The 16462-nt window shown below is 52.1% G+C and overlaps 1 protein-coding gene across 3 annotated transcripts in view; it reads left to right on the top strand.

Annotated features, from left to right (window-relative positions):
- The first annotated feature begins 996 nt into the window (after positions 1 to 996).
- Positions 997 to 16462, top strand: part of LIPE (lipase E, hormone sensitive type) — a 25877-nt gene continuing 10411 nt past the window's right edge. Inside the window, exon 1 of one of the 3 annotated variants that reach the window (XM_030797067.1) lies at positions 997 to 2215. In XM_030797067.1, the coding sequence (XP_030652927.1) occupies positions 1291 to 2215 (925 nt within the window). In that variant the 5' untranslated portion in view covers positions 997 to 1290. The remainder of the gene's footprint in view (positions 2216 to 16462) is intronic. The other 2 variants (XM_030797064.1, XM_030797066.1) reach the window with 2 other exon arrangements.

Genomic DNA, 16462 nt, shown 5'->3' with positions numbered 1-16462 from the left:
CACTGTAGACTGAATCCAGATTCTACACATACTTATCCCCACCAAGACCCTCACTCTGTCTCCATTGGCCTACTTGTTTATCTTTCACTCATTCGACTAATCTTTCTGAGGTAAGAGCTAGGTGGGGACAAAAAAAAAAAAAGTATACCAATGAACCAGACATGATCTTATTAAAGATAATATAGGTTTAAAAAAAAAAAAAACTTGGCACAGTTTCTTAGCACTTAGGCAGCCTTTGGTATTTATAACTACTATCATGACCGTTACCACTATCATTGTCAGTCATTATCTGTCATTGTCATCAGTGGTCACTGTCTTCTGTGAGTTTCCAATCTAGTACGGGATCATAGTTCAGGGCTAGAGAGATGGCATGGAGTATCTCAAATGCCATTCAGAAGGGCCTCAAGCTATAAAAATGGGAGGGCATGACATTAGTTTTTAGCATGAAAGTTAAATGATCAGAGTGACAATATAAGGAAATTAAACTGGCAACCTGGCTGGGCGTGGTGGCTCATACCTGTAAGCCCAGCACTTTGGGAGGCCCGGGGGCGGGGGGCGGGGGCGGATCACTTAAGGTCAGGAGTTTGAGAGCAGCCTGGTCAACATGGCAAAACCCCATCTCTACTAAAAATACAAAAATTAGCCGGGCGTGGCAGTGTGCGCCTGTAGTCCCAGCTACTTGGGAGGCTGAGGCAGGAGAGTCGCTTGAACCCAGGAGGTGGAGGCTTCAGTGAGCCAAAATGGCACCACTGCACTCCAGCCTGGGCAACAGAGAAAGACTTGTCTCAATAAATAAATAATCTGGCAACCATTTGTAGGAATGAACAAAGAGGGAAATAATTATTACAACAACTACAGAGACTGCCCCCTGAATGACGCTTTCCTCAAACATCAGAAGGAGAGAGAAAAAAGGAACACTCATCCAGCATCTGGCTTCTGTCATCCCAGATGACAGGGAGGCCTAAATTGGGATGTTTGCCTTATGAGAAGAAACATTTTAACTGAGTGGTGGGTGGGGTGGGGCCCTATTTATGACACAAGCGAGCAAGCCCCTCCCTTCTTGTAAGAGAGTGCTGGGCACGTAGTCTCCTCCTATTCCTAATCCTCCCACCAAAGAAAGAGGCACAGAGTTCATTACTTAGTGGGGCCAGCTGTGGTCGGCCAACTGCCAGCCACCTTAAAAAGGAAGACCAGTGATGCCAGGATGGAGTGAAACCCAAGAGGAAGTGCCATCATGAGGAATCAATGAGAGATCTGTGAAGACAGAGGGCTGGGTGGGAGCCCAGAAGGATGAAACCTGGAAGATCAGTATCTCCCGTGAGGGAAATAACAATGGAGCCAGGTTCTAAGTCAGCATCTAGGCCAGACTGGCAACCTGAGCCACACCAGAGGCCTATAACCCAGCCAGAGCCTGGGCCAGAAAAGACACCCATAGCCCAGCCAGAATCGAAGACTCTGCAGGGATCCAATACCCAACGGGAGCCTGCTTCAAACCAAAGACCCCTCACCCAGCAGGAGACCCCTGCACAACATGATGCTGATTCCCAGAAGGAACCTAGAGCCCAACAAAAATCTGCTTCACAAGAGGAATTTCTTGCCCCACAGAAGCCTGCACCACAGCAATCACCTCACATCCAAAGGGTGCTGCTCACTCAACAGGAAGCTGCCTCCCAGCAGGCACCTGGACTAGGAAAAGAATCTACAACTCAACAAGAGCCAGCATTGAGACAAAGACATGTAGCCCAGCCAGGGCCTGGGCCAGGAGAGCCACCTCCAGCTCAACAAGAAGCTGAATCAACACCTGCGGCCCAGGCTAAACCTGGAGCCAAAAGGGAGCCATCTGCCCCGACTGAATCTACGTCCCAAGAGACACCTGAACAGTCAGACAAGCAAACAACTCCAGTCCAGGGAGCCAAATCCAAGCAGGGATCTTTGACAGAGCTGGGATTTCTAACAAAACTGCAGGAACTATCCATACAGCGATCAGCCCTAGAGTGGAAGGCACTTTCTGAGTGGGTCACAGATTCCGAGTCAGAATCAGATGTGGGATCATCTTCAGACACAGATTCTCCAGCCACGATGGGTGGAATGGTGGCCCAGGGAGTGAAGCTAGGCTTCAAAAGAAAATCTGGTTATAAAGTGATGTCAGGACACGGTGGGACGTCGCTACATGAGAAAACCAGTGCCCGAAATCACAGACACTACCAGGATACAGGTGAGTTTGAATCTGGAGGAATTGAAGCCTCTCAGGGCCAGTCATTCATTTACTTAAGAAATACTAAAAACTTACGGTGTATCAGGTTAGCTCTGGTCATCCTTCAACAATCCTGAAATAAAGATCAACATCCCCAGTATTTAAAAAAAAAAAAAAAAAAAAGGCCGGGCGCAGTGGCTCACACCTGTAATCCCACCACTTTGGGAGGCCGAGGCAGGTGGATTGCTTGAAGCCAGGAGTTCAAGACCAGCCTAGCCAAGATGGTGAAACACCATCTCTACTAAAAATGCAAAAATTAGCCAGGCGTGGTGGCAGGTGCCCGTAATCCCAGCTACTCGGGAGGCTGAGGCACAGAATCGCTTGAACCCGGGAGGCAGAGGTTGTAATGAGCTGAGATGGCGCCACTGCACTCCAGCCTGGGTGACAGAGTAAGACTCCATCTCAAAAAAAGAAAAAAGCGAAGTCTCACTCTATCGCCCAGGCTGGAGTGCACTAGCATGATCATGGCTCACTGCAGCCTCAAACTCCTGGGCTCAAGCGATCCTCCTACCTCAGCCTCCCGAGTAGCTGGGACTACAAGTGCACCACCATGCCCCACTAATTTTTACATTTTCCGTAGAGACGTGGCCTCGCTATGTTGCCCAGGCTGGTCTCGAACTCCTGACCCCAAGCAAGCTCCCACCTCAGCCTCCCAAAGTGCTGAGATTACAGGCATGAGCCACCGAGCACCTGGCCAACATCCTCATTTTATAAATGAGGACATGAGGCAGAAAAATAAAGAAGTAAAGGTTCTTGCACAGGGCCATGCAGTTAGGAAGTGGCGAAGTCAGGATTTGAAGCCAGGGTCTTTCTCCCCCGGACCAGGCTGCCTCCCTACAGAGGATTTGGGGAAAATCAAATCCCAGAGTGGAAAGGCACTCTGGGCTAGGGACCAGGAGACCAGGAAAGCGGCCCTCTTATCAGTGTTCATTCATCCATCCTCAGAAACTGACCGAGCACCAGCTCTGGGGCAGACACGGGCGTAAGTCCCAGCAATACAATACAAAGATGGTACCTTACCCTTCTGGAGTTTCCAGGCAGGCTAGGCAGAACATCGGGGCATCAACAGTCTCTCAGTTTACCAGGTCTGTCCTCTTCTGCCAGGAAGACACCTGCTCCCTGCCAGGCTGCCTCCATAGGGGACTCAGTCCAGCCAGGCGGAATGGCCTTGCGGGTTGTGTTCTCAGCGAGGAGCCGGGAGGGAGGTGCGGGAGCCGCCAAGGTCTCAGGCAAGGTCAGGGACTGACGGCAGGAAAGTTGGGGGAGCAGCATCAGAGGATAATGGGCCCAAGGCTCTGGGCTCACCGCAGGCACTCCCTCGCCTTCTTCGCCTCTTCCCGGGGCCCAGTGCTGCCCCCTGCCTGCTTCACAGGAGCCCCAGGAAGTTCCGATCTTCCTTCTCCAGGCTCAAAACCCCTGCCATGGAGAAGGGGGGAGTGCAAGTTTTATCTATGGAACTGGAGGTTACTTGTTGAAGTCCCCTGATGTGGGAGGAAAAAGCAACGCAGTCCTAATCCTGAAGCTGAGGGCATCTGTGAGGCCCTGGTCCAGAGAGCAGGCAATGGCGGCCCCACCGCCGAGAGGCCAGTCTGTCTCCTTTCTCCCATAGCTGATAAGAGGGTAACGCGTTTCTCAGCGCGGGTTGTGTTCTGGTGGGTATGCTTTGAGAGGGAAGGAGGAGGAGTGGCAGGCAACGACAGGGATAGAGGCCTGCTCTCCCCAGTGCTGAGGATAGAAAGCTGTTTCTCCAGGCCTCCAGAGCACAGTCTCAAAGGATGCCCGCACCCGCCCCACACCACCGCGGCGGGCGAAGTTGCCTCTCAGGCGGTCCAGAAGCAGTTGGCTGTGTGCGTGTGCGCAAGCCTCGAGCCTCCTCTGTTTCCCGCCATTTCTCAGGCATGCGTCGTTCCCTCTACCTCAGCTCTTGGGCCAGCCCGCGGCCTGAAGCTAGTGCGCAGGCGCCGAGCGTTCTCCTACCACCATCCCCCACCCCCATTAGCGGGAGCATGGATTAGGGGGCGGAGACACAGGGAGAACGATCCCCCAGGAAAAGCGCAATAGGAGAACTAGGAGACAGGAGAGGGAAGGCGGGGCTCCCTCCTCCAACGGCTCTCAGGCACAGCCACGCCTCCAGCGCTGGCGCCCCGCCTCGTCTTTGAGTTGGCAGAGGACCTGGCCCGCCCCCACCCCAGGCAGAGGCTCAGCGGCGCCCCACTTTTCCCCTTCAAAAGGCGGGCCGAGCCGCGTTCTAGGGGATCCCTCCCTGGGAAGGTGAGTGGGATGGCGAGACTGAGCCAGCACATGGGAGGCTTCCCAGCACGTGGGAAGATCGGGACTTCCCTGCTGGGGTGCTCCCCGCGGGGCTCCGCACTAGTCCTGCCCGAAGGACGCTTTTCGTCGCCCCTAGGGTTGCCTTTTTGTTGGCCGCGAGCCCTTTAATGAGCAATAGGGGGCGGAGCCAGATCTTAAACTCTGGCGGTTGGGGGCGGAGCACGGCAGCGGAGGGAGACCAGGATTGGTTAGGGAGCTGGACCCAGAGAAGAGCAAGCTCGGGATTGGGTAATAGGGGGGCCCGACGGTAGTGTATAGCGAGGATTGGCCCTCCGGGCAGGGCCTCGCGGCTGGAATTGGCCCCCGCGCGAGGACCGCGGGGAATTGATGGAGTTGGCCGGGGAAACGGAGCCCGCCGAGGCCGCTATGGCCCCGGCCTCGAAGAATGCCAAAGAGGGCTCGAGGAGCCGCGGTCGCCGGCGGTGGCGAAAAGGCAAGGCCAAAGGTGAGCGCCCGGAGACCGGCAGCAGCCCGGAAGGAACCTCGTACATCCTGCGGGGCAGTGGGGACAGCGTGGACTGGCCCACTGCCACAGGGAGTTGGGGGGGTCCGCGGACTGGCCCATTGCCGCTTGCGGGGACAACGGGATGATCCATTGTGAGAAGGGGGTGATGTGAGAGCCGAGAGGCTCACCCTGGTACAGGGACTAGCTGACGCCCGGATCGGCTTGGGAGCAGAGTCCGGAATGCGACCTTCGTGGACCAGAGTTCCCGCTCGGATTCCGTATTCGCTGTGTGACCAAGGGCAACGGCTGCCCTCAGTGTTTCCCACCTGGGGAATGGTTCAAGCGCCGATATTCAGGGCTCCAGCGCTCTTGAGAGGATAAGGGGGAAGGAGGTTAGCAGGTGTTACTCAAAGAGGAAGTCTAGGGGTGAGTCAAGGAGAGGTAGGAGGAAGGGGTACCCATAGTGGAGAGTGCAGCGGGGCCAGTAAAGCTCATCGCAGTCAGTAAAGCTCATCGCAGTCCCGGCCTCCCACCCGGCAAATCAGTCCATCCATCCATCCATCCATTCACTGTCAGTCCACCTGCTTCAGCCGGCTCCACTGGGGCCTAGCCCTGACCCCTACCCTTTCCAGGACAACGGGCCCTGGCTTGGCTTCAGACCTCCACACCTGCCTCAGGAAAAGGGAAGGCCTGATTTCTCTAGGGTGTCACATTATTTTCAGGTCTCAAAAGGCGGAACAAAGGCTGACAGACCAACAGAAATGCTGCAAGCCTCAGGCAGAGGCAGGTCCTCAGTTACAAGGATTTATCAATCAGCATAGGGACCCGTGGGAAGTTCCCATGCAGGAAGGAAACTAACACCACCCCTCAGCCCCAGGGACCCCAAACTCATTGCTTCCCCTGCCGTAGAACACATCATTAGCCCAGAATAGACCTGGAGTTGGCTCCAGACACACGCAGGCTCAGACAGGCTCAGAGGGCAGACAGACTGGAGCCCAAGGGCACTCGCTGTCACAGCAAGACACTGAGCCTCACACCAGCATAGCATACCCAGAGGCAGTACAGACTGTAGTTAAGAAACGTGGATGTCAGAGATCTGGTTCCTCAGGCTGCGAGCTGTGATGTGATGGGCAGGAGACTCCCTCTTTCCCTGCCTCAGCTTTCTGAGCTCTAAAATGGGTATGATGATAGGAGTACCTCCTTTTGTGAGGTTAGAATGAGTGTAGAGCGTTTGGCACAGGCACACAGCAAACCCTCAGGAGAAGTGAAGGTTATTGTTACTGTTAGTCCCCACTAGACAGTGAATATCCTAAAAGCAGGGCTGTATCTGCCCTGTTTACCCTGTATTTCCAGAGCCTGGTATGCCAGGCAAATAGGCACTCAAATATTTATTGGATTAATAAGTGAAGGAATGTGTGAACTGTAACAGAGATCATAATAATCACGCTTCCCTTAGGGTTGTCATGAGGAGTCAGAATCCAGTTGGGCAGGGCTCCCTGCAGAATAAGCCATTCACAAAGGCTCATTCCTGCAAACTCCAAGATTTGCCTGTCATTTCCTGAAGCCCCGCCCTCGTGCCAGGCTTTAGATAAATTAATCAGACCTCACTCCTGCCTCAAGGGCATCTGGGCTGGCTGGAGCAATCCTCGTCATCAGTTTCATCTTGCCAGTAACTGGATGAGGCTAGTGTCCTTATGATCACCCCATTTCCCAGGTGACGACACTGGGGCTCTGAGGGACCAAGGCTGCCTGGGCTTCCTTACTTGACCAGTGAGGGCAAAGAGATGGCTGCCTCAGCCTCCTCGGGGCAGGGAGTTTGTGGGCCCACAACTGCTGTGGGCCCAAACTTGATTCTGGGCCCAAGAGGTTCCAGTCACAAAGATTCGTTCAGCAGACATTCACTGAACACTGAGCTGTGCCAGGCCTGGGCTCTCAGTAGCAAAAAGGACAGATTCACAGTTGAGCTGGGGACACAGATATTACTCAGATAAGACTATGATTGTAAACTGTGATAAATACAACAGAGAAAAATACCCTGGGAAGATAGAATTGGGAGGCTTCCCAAGGAGGCGATATTGGACCCAAGATGGACAGGCGTTAAGTGCTGTGCAGGGGGCAGGCAGGGGAACAAAGAGGACAGGATGGAGAAAGACCCGAGGCTTGAGGAAACACTGAGTTACAGTGCAGAGGGAGCTCAGCCAGGGCCAGGAGGAAGAGGAAACAGGGCAGGCAGTTTAAGAGAGGAGGATGGTAGCTGGGTACAGTGGCTCACACCTGTAATCCTGGCACTTTGGGAGGCCAAGGTGGGAGGATCCCTTGAGTCCAGGAGTTTGAGGCCAGTGTGGGCAACATAGTGAGACCCCGTCTCTACCAAAAATACAAACATTAGCCGGGCATGGTGGGGTGTACCTCTAGTCCCAGCTACTTGGGAGGCTGAGGTGGGAGGATCAATTGAGCCCAGGAGGTTGAGGCTGCAGTGAGCTGTGATCGCACCACTCTACTCCAGCCTGGGCAACAATGAGACTTTGTCTCAAAAAGAGAGAGAGAGAGGAGGGTGCTACCTGGCTTGGGAGGCCATGTCCAGGATTGGGGGCTTTATCCTGAAAGCGAGGGAGAGGGTGTGGAAGGGTTGGAAGTGTGTGAAGGATTTGTGTGCTAAAAAGATCCTGTGGCTGCTATGTGGACAACAAATCAAAGAGAACAAAATCAGAAATATATAAAGATCTGTCACAGTCACCCAGATAATGATGCTACAGCCTGGACCAGAGAGGAGGCAGTGGAGGTGGGGAGAAGGGCCAGGTTCTAGAGGCCTTTAGTAGGCAGAGTGGGCAGGACTAGGGGATGGAATGCATGGGAATTGGGGGGTGGGGAGGTGGCCAGGATGATATCCTGGGTTCCAGCTTGAGCAAATGGGGAGAGGTTTGTTCTCAACACACACACGGAGACCAAGACACGCACAAGCATGTATATCCATTCATACATAAACAAACACGCCCACACAAGCTCACAGGCCAAGAGAAACAGAGACACAGATACATTCACAGGCATACAAACATTCATACCTTCAAATGTACCAGTGCCGACGGACACAGGCCAGGACACACGCCAGCCATGACACATACCTGCAGAGGTACATATGTACACATGAACCCCAGACACACTCACACCTGACCAGAAAGCATATACTTTGAAGCACAGACAGAGGGATAAGCACACAGAAACACAGCAGAGATCAGCAGCACTGCCCTGGAGCTGCCCCCTGCTGGCCGTGTGACCCCAGGGGGTTATGTCACCTTTCTGTGCCTCACTTTTGTCATCTGCCAAAAGGGATGATAATGGTCCCTCCTTCATGGGTTGTGGGGCAGGTGACATGAGTCACTTCACATAAAACACATAAAGAAATGTCATCACCTCCTTTGAGAATGAAAAAAAAAAAAAAAGAAAAGAAATCCCAGCACTTTGGGAGACCGAGGTAGGAGGATTGCTTGAGCACAGGAGTTCAAGACCAGTCTAGGCAACATAGCTAGACTCGATCCCTATTTTTAAATTAAACACACACACACACAGAGAGAAAGAGACCAGGCACACAGAGGCTGTTGGTGCAATGTTTGCTCTTTTATGCAGACACTCTCGGGGATCCAGCCGCTCATTGTCCCTGCCTACATCTGATTCCAGGCTTCCTGGCTTCACAAGCCTTTGCTTCCTCCCAGGCCCCACACCTGGCCCTTCCTCCATCCCCCATCCACCCCCACACCACTTCCTTCCCCACCGCCCTCCTTACCCCTGCTCAGTCCCCAGGAGTCGGATTCAGCTGTCCAGAAACTCTTTAGGGCAAAGAAAGGTCCAGTGCCCAGTCAGTGGGACACCCCCCAAAGCTAAATCCCCTCTGCCCTACCTCTGCCCTAGTCCTTACTCACAGCCCCAGTGGGCCTGCCCCTGCCCCAGTGCCCTCTGCCAGGGATTCCTGGCGAGTTTCTGGCAACCTTAGCATCCCTTCCTGCCAGCTCCACCCAGCCCAGTCCTCAGGGAGCCGCCTGGAACAGGACAAAGGGCAGAGCTCTGGAGTCCCTAGGGCCTGGGTCCAGCCCCTTCCCCACTCCTTTGTGCAGTCACTTGTTTTGTCGGAAATGTCCCCTCTCCTCATCTTTTTATTTTATTTTTTTTTTTGAGACAGAGTTTCTCTCTTGTTGCCTGGGCTGGAGTGCAATGGTGCAATCTTGGCTCACCACAACCTCTGCCTCCCAGGTTCAAGTGATTTTCCTGCCTCAGCCTCCCGAGTAGCTGGGACTACAGGCATGCGCCACCATGCCCAGCTAATTTTGTATTTTTAGTAGAGACAGGGTTTCTCCACGTTGGCCAGGCTGGTCTCAAACTCCCGGCTTCAGATTATCCACCTGCCTCAGCCTCCCAAAGTGCTGGGATTACAGGTGTGAGCCACCACGCCCGGCCCCCACTCTTCATCTTAAAAGATCCCTACCGGCATGGATGCTACCACTTTACCAAGGGGCGACAGTGCACCAGGCACTGCCCAAAGGCTGAATAAAACAGGCAAAAGTCCCTGCCCTCAGGGAGTTTACAATCTAGTGGGGGAATCAGAGAACAAACAATAAAAATTCAGGCATGTCTCAGAGATATTTGGGGTTCAGTTCCAGACCACTTGATAAAGCGAGTCACACAAATTTGTTGGTTTCCCAGTGCATAAAAAAGTTATGTTTACACTATCCTATAGTCTATTAAAGTGTACAACAGCATATGTCTAAAAATACTATGTACATATTTTAATTTTTTTTTCTATAGAGACGGAATCTCACTATGTTGCCCAGGCTAGTCTCGAACTCCTAGCCTCAAGTGAGCCTCCTGCCTTGACCTCCCAAAGTGCCAGGATTACAAGCATGAGCTACCGCACCTGGCCCCTTACTATGCTGATGATCATCTCAGCCTTCAGCAAATCCTCATCTTTTTGCTGCTGGAGGGTCTTGCCCCAGTGGTGGTGGCTGCTGACTTGCGAGGGTGGTGATTGTGGAAGGTGGCTGTAGCAGTTTCTTAAAATAAGGTAACAATGAAGTTTTCTGCTTCGATTAACTCACAAAACAGTTCCCTGTAACATGTGATGCTGTTTGATACCATTTGGCCCACAGTAGAACTTTCAAAATTGGGGTCAGGCCAGGCATGGTGGCTCACGCCTATAATCCCAGCACTTTGGGAGGCCAAGGTGGGAAAATCACCCAAGGTCAGGAGTTTGAGGCCAGCCTGGCCAACATGGTAAAACCCCGTCTTTACTAAAAATACTAAAATTAGCCAGGCGTGGTGGCAGGCACCTGTAGTCCCAGCTACTCAGGAGGCTGAGGCAGGAGAATCACTTAAACTTGGGAGGCGGAGGTTGCAGTGAGCTGAGATCGCACCATTGCACTCCAGCCTGGGCAACAAGAGGGAAACTTGTCTCAAAAAAAAAAAAAAAAAAATGGGGGTCAGTCCTGTCAAAGCCTGCTGGTGCTTTATCAGCCAAGTCTACGTTATAGTCTAAATCCTTTGTTGCCATTGTTCCTGCTATCAAATGTATTTCTTTCTTTTTTTTTTTTTTTTATTTTTGGTAGAGGGGGAGGGTCTCACTATCTTACCCAGATTGATCTCAAACTGGCCTCAAGCTATCTTCCTGCCTCGGCCTCCCAAAGTGCTGCGATTACAAGTATGAGCCACTGCAGCCTACAAAATGTATTTCTAAATGTATTTCTATTTTTTTTATTATTTAATAAGACTTACAGCTGGGCCTGGTGGCACATGCCTGTAATCCCAGCTATTCAAGAGGCTGAGGCAGGATGATCACTTGAGGTCCAGTGTTCAAGACCAGCCTAGGCAACACAGCCCTGTCTCTTAAAAAATACAAAAAATTAGCCAGATGCAGTGATTCTCACCTGTAATCCCAGCTACTCAAGAGGCCAAGGCAGGAGGATCTCTTGAGGCCTAGAATTCAAAACCAGCCTAGGCAATATAGCAAGACTCTGTCTCTAAAAACCTGGAAAAAAAAATGAACCAGGCATGGTGGTGCCCATCTGTAGTCCCCACTACTCAGGAGGCTGAAGTAGGAGGATCACTTGAGCCCAAAATTCAAGGCTGCAGTGAAGTATGATCGCGCTACTGCACTCCAGCCCAGGCAACACAGCAAGAATCCATCTCTAAAACTAAAAATTTAAAAAATAATAATAACAAATAATAAGACTTAAAAGTTGAAATTGGCCTGGCGCAGTGGATCACGCCTGTAATCCCAGCACTTTGGGAGGCCGAGGCAGGTGGATCACAAGGTCAGGAGATCGAGACCATCCTAGCTAACATGGTGAAACCCCGTCTCTACTAAAAATACAAAAAATTAGCCGGGCGTGGTGGCGAGCGCCTGTAGTCCCAGCTACTCAGGAGGCTGAGGCAGGAGAATGTCGTGAATCCAGGAGGTGGAGCTTGCAGTGAGCTGAGATAGCACCACTGCACTCCAGCCTAGGCGACAGAGCGAGACTCCGTCTCAAGAAAATATAATAATAATAACAAATAATAAGACTTAAAAGTTGAAATTACTCCTTGGCTGGTGGGCTGCAGAACAGATGATGTGTTAGCGGGCATGAAAACAACATTAATCTACTCCACCAGGGCCCTTTGGTAACCACGTGCATTGTCATTGAGAAATATTTTGTTTTTTTCTGTGCAGTCCGTCTCAACAGTGGGCTTGAAATATTCAGTAAACCATGCTATAAACAGACGTGCTGTCATCCAGACTTTGTTCCATTTAACAGCATAGGCAGAGTACATTTGGCGTAATCCTAAGGGCCCTAACATTGCTGGAATGATAAATGAACACCGGCATCAACTGAGTCACCAGTTGCATTAGCCCCTAACAAGGGGGTCAGCCTGGCCTTGAAGCTTTGGTGCCCAGGCACTGACCTCCCCTCCAGCTAGAAAAGTCCTAGATGGCGTCTTCTTCCAATACGTGGTGGTTTTATCTACACTGAAAATATGTTGCTTAATGTAGCCGTCTTCATCAATGATCTTAGCTAGATCTTCTGCATAACCTGCTGCGGCTCCTCCAGCAGCACTTGCTACATCACCTTGCACTTTTTTTTTTTTTTTGAGACAAAGTTTCACTCTTGTTGCTCAGGCTGGAGTGCAATAGCGGGATCTCGGCTCACCGCAACCTCCGCCTCCCAGGTTCAAGTGATTCTCCTGCCTCAGCCTCCCAAGTAGCTGGGATTACAGGCATGCGCCACCATGCCCGGCTTCTTTTTTGTATTTTAAGTTGAGATGGGGTTTCTCCAGGTTGGTCAGGCTGGTCTCAAACTCCCAACCTCAGGTGATCCACCTGCCTCAGCCTCCCAAAGTGCTGGGATTACAGGCGTGAGCCACGGTGCCCGGCCATCACCCTGCACTTTTATGTTACAGAGATGCCTTCTTTCCTTAAACCTCATGAATCCACCTCTGCTAGCTTCCAACCTTTTTTCTGCAGCTTCCTCACCTCTCTCACCCTTCAAAGAATTGAAGAGGGATAGGGCTTTGCTTGGGATTAGGCTTTGGCTTAAGGAAATGTGGCTGGTTTGACCTTCCATCCAGACCACTCAAACTTTGTCCATATCCACAATAAGCCTAGTTCACTTTCTTTTTTTTTTTTTTTTTCAGACCGAGTCTCACTCTGTCACCCAGGCTGGAGTGCAGTGGCGTGATCTTGGCTCACTGCAAGCTCCACCTCCCAGATTCACACCATTCTCCTGCCTCAGCCTCCCTAGTAGCTGGGACTACAGGCGCCCACCACCACGCCCGGCTGATTTTTTGTATTTTTAGTAGAGCTGGGGTTTCACCATGTTAGCCAGGATGGTCCCGATCTCCTGATCTCGTGATCCGCCCACCTCGGCCTCCCAAAGTGCTGGGATTACAGGCGTGAGCCACCGTGCCCAGCCAAGGCTGGTTCATTTTCTTATCATTCATGCGTTCACTGGAGTAGCACTTTTAATTACTTTCATGAATTTTTCCTTTGCATTCACAGCTTAGCTAACTGGCAGAAGAGGCCTAGTTTTCAGCCCGTTTCAGCACTGGACATGCCTTCCTCACGAAGCTTAATCACTTCTAGCTTTTGATTTAAAGTGAGAGACATAAGACTCTTTCACTTGAACACTTCGAGGTCATTGTAGGGTTGTTAATTGGCCTGATTTCTATTTTATTTTATTCTGTTTTTCATTTCATTTCATTTATTTGAGACAGACTCTTGCTCTATTGCCCAGCCTGGAGTATAATGGTGTGATCTTGGCTCACTACAACCTCCACCTCCCGGGTTCAAGCGATTCTCCTGCCTCAGCCTCCCGAGTAGCTGGGATTACAAGCACACACCACCATGCCCGGCTAATTTTTTATTTTTAGTAGAGATGGGGTTTCACCAGTCTCAGCCTCCTGACCTCAAGTGATCCACCTGCCTCAGCCTCCCAAAGTGCTGGGATTACAGGCGTTAGCCACCATGCCCGGCCTCAATATTGTATGTCTTAGGGAATATGGAGGCTCGAGAAGAGAGATGGGGGAAATGGCTGGTCAGTGGAGCAGTCAGAATACACACAGCATTAATCGGTAAAGTTTGCCCTCTTACATGGACATGGTTGGTGGTGCCCCCAATTACAACAGTTAACACCAGAGATCACTGATCACAGTTCATCATAACAAATATAATAATAATGAAAAAGCGCGAAACACTGTGAAAATTACCAGAATGTGACACAGAGACACGAAGTGAGCACCTGCTATCAGAAAAATGGTGCCAACAGACTTTTTTGACACAGGGTTGCCACAAACCTTCAATTTGTAAAAAATGCAGTATGTGCGAGGCACAGTGAAGCAAGGTATTCCTGTAGTAAACTGTATAGTATGCTAGATGGTGACAAGTGCCGCAGAGAAAAATCACCCAATACACCATCTCAGGAAGGCCGAGTGAGCCCACAAAGCAAACCACATGCAGAAGATGCCGGCCATGGCCCCACTTATAAATTCTGTCTCCCACCCTGAGCCGGCAGAACGGCCAAGTGCAGTTTCCAGATGAGGAAAACAGACTCATCCAGGGTCGCCAGCAAGTGCTTGGGCCGTCTTTCTTTCCTTTTCTTCCTTCCTTCCTTCCTTCCTTCCTTCCTTCCTTCCTTCCTTCCTTCTTTCTTTCTTTCTTTCTTTCCTTTCTTTCCTTCCCCAGGCTGGAGTACAGTGGCGTGATCTCGGCTCACTGCAACCTCCGCCTCCTGGGTTCAAGTGATTCTCCTGTCTCAGCCTCCCAATGGACTACAGGCATCCGCCACCATACCGCTAATTTTTGTATTTTTAGTAGAGATGGGGTTTCACCATGTTGGCCAGGATGGTCTCGATCTCCTGACCTCGTGATCCACCCACCTTGGCCTCCCAACGTGCTGGGATTATAGGCATGAGCCACCGTGCCTGGCCCACATCGTCCCATTTTCACAGCTGCAAGCCTAACACTGCCTCCTGAGGCCTCTGTCTATCCATCTGTCTGCCAGCCCTGGGGAGGGGCCATCGTCTCCTGAGCTAACTAGCCCCTCTGCCCTCACTCTGCCTCTTCATGCCTTCCTTCCTGCTTCAGATATCCACTGAGCACCTACTATGTGCCAGGTCCCATGATAGGCCCCAGGGCCACCTGGGGGATGACAGTCCGGGACAGAAGATTCACTTCCGGCCAAATGACCCTGAGGCCTCAGAGTCCCTCAGTCACACAGGCCCCTTCCAAGGCCCTAATCTGTTTTGTTTTGTTTTGTTTTGTTTTGTTTTGTTTTAAGACAGTCTCGCTCTGTCACCCAGGCTGGAGTGCAGTGGCACGATCTTGGCTCAGTGCAAGCTCCGCCTCTCAGGTTCACGCCATTCTCCTGCCTCCGCCTCCCGAGTAGCTGGGACTACAGATGCCTGCCACCACGCCCAGCTAAATTTTTTGTATTTTTAGTAGAGACAGGGTTTCACTGTGTTAGCCAGGATGGTCTCGATCTGCTGACCTCATGATCCGCCCGTCTTGACCTCCCAAAATGCTGGGATTACAGGCGTGAGCCACTGCACCTGGCCCAAGGCCCTAATCTTGTATTTGTAATTCTGTATTTCTTCTTCCTAAAGGGCCACACCCCTGTACCTTATAAGTTTCATGGCTCCATAAAACCTAGTACTGTCCTGGGGGAGATGAACAAACATGTAAACAAATTATAAAGTGTCAAATGGCAGGATGGTACAGAACTAAGTATCATGGCAGAAAATAATGGGGGCGTGCATATCTTAGATGGGGAGAAGCAACTGGGGAGTACCTCTTGGAAGTGACAAGCTGAGGCCAGACAAGGAATCTGTGGAATGACACGGGTGAATGACATGGGTGAAGCATCTCTCTGAGCTTCTGTTTCCCTATGTGTGAGGTGGGGATGACAGTCACAGCAGGGTGGGCTGAGAGGGATAAGTGGCAGATCCAGGGTACCCAGTGTGGTCACACCACCCAGTAGGACCGGCAGGCAGCTCAGGCCGCTAGCTGAGCCTGGCACTGCCCTTAATCGGCTTTTGTCCTTCCAGGAGGGACAGGCAGGGCTGGCTACCTCCTCTCTCCCCCCAACAGCTGGGGCTGGCTGTGCCAGGGCCAGACTAGGAGGCGGGAGCTGAGATCACTGGGCCTTTGGCTCCCTGAGTCCTCTCTGGGGACAGAGAGGGCAGCCTGGCTGGGTGAGAGGGGACGGTTTGTTCAGGACTGGGGCTGGGACTCCTGGGTCCTAAAGGATGAAGGGGCTGGGGGCCTGGACTCCTGGGTCTGAGGGAGGAGGGGCTGTGGGTGTGGACTCCTGGGTTCTAAGGCAGAGGAGCCTGTAACAGGACTACCAGTTGAGCTGAGTCTGGGAGCAGGTGGGGGGCAGGGCAGGGAGCTGAGCCCTCTACTCTGTTTACAGCACGTGGTCCTCACTGATCTTTCTGGGTGGGAGGTGGCTTGTGCGGCTACACCCTGGGCAGGCCAGCCCCGCCCCCGGGTTTATTGCCCCAGGCTGCTACTGGCACAAGCCACAGACCAGCAGTCCCAGCCCAGGGAAGCTCGGAAGATGCCTAGGAGGGGTGAGTGTCCAGCCAGCTGAGAGACAGGAATGGCCGCTGCCAGGCCCCAGGACCTAGAAGGGAAAGGAAATACCTTCTTCTAGGGAAACAGGCAAGGTGCTGGGCTTTGGGAGGGAAGTCCCTGGAGCAGATGGTAGCATTCCACCAAGGGCAGCTTGTTCAGGACCTGGGTGACAGGGCATCCAAGAAACAGGGCGGCCTGAATGGCTGGGAAAGGATCTCAGAAGGAAGGTCCTTGGGGACCGGGAAGTGTGGAGAGTCAGACGTAGTCCAGGGCGAGTTTTGAGATGTGGCTTCCAGAGTCCTAGCGGGGAGCCCCACATAAGTGGGGCTGTGGACCC

This window comes from Nomascus leucogenys, chromosome 17 (genome assembly GCF_006542625.1).
Source record: "Nomascus leucogenys isolate Asia chromosome 17, Asia_NLE_v1, whole genome shotgun sequence".
In the NCBI taxonomy this organism is placed as follows: Eukaryota; Metazoa; Chordata; class Mammalia; order Primates; family Hylobatidae; genus Nomascus; species Nomascus leucogenys.
This window is presented reverse-complemented; position numbering and strand designations above follow the sequence as displayed.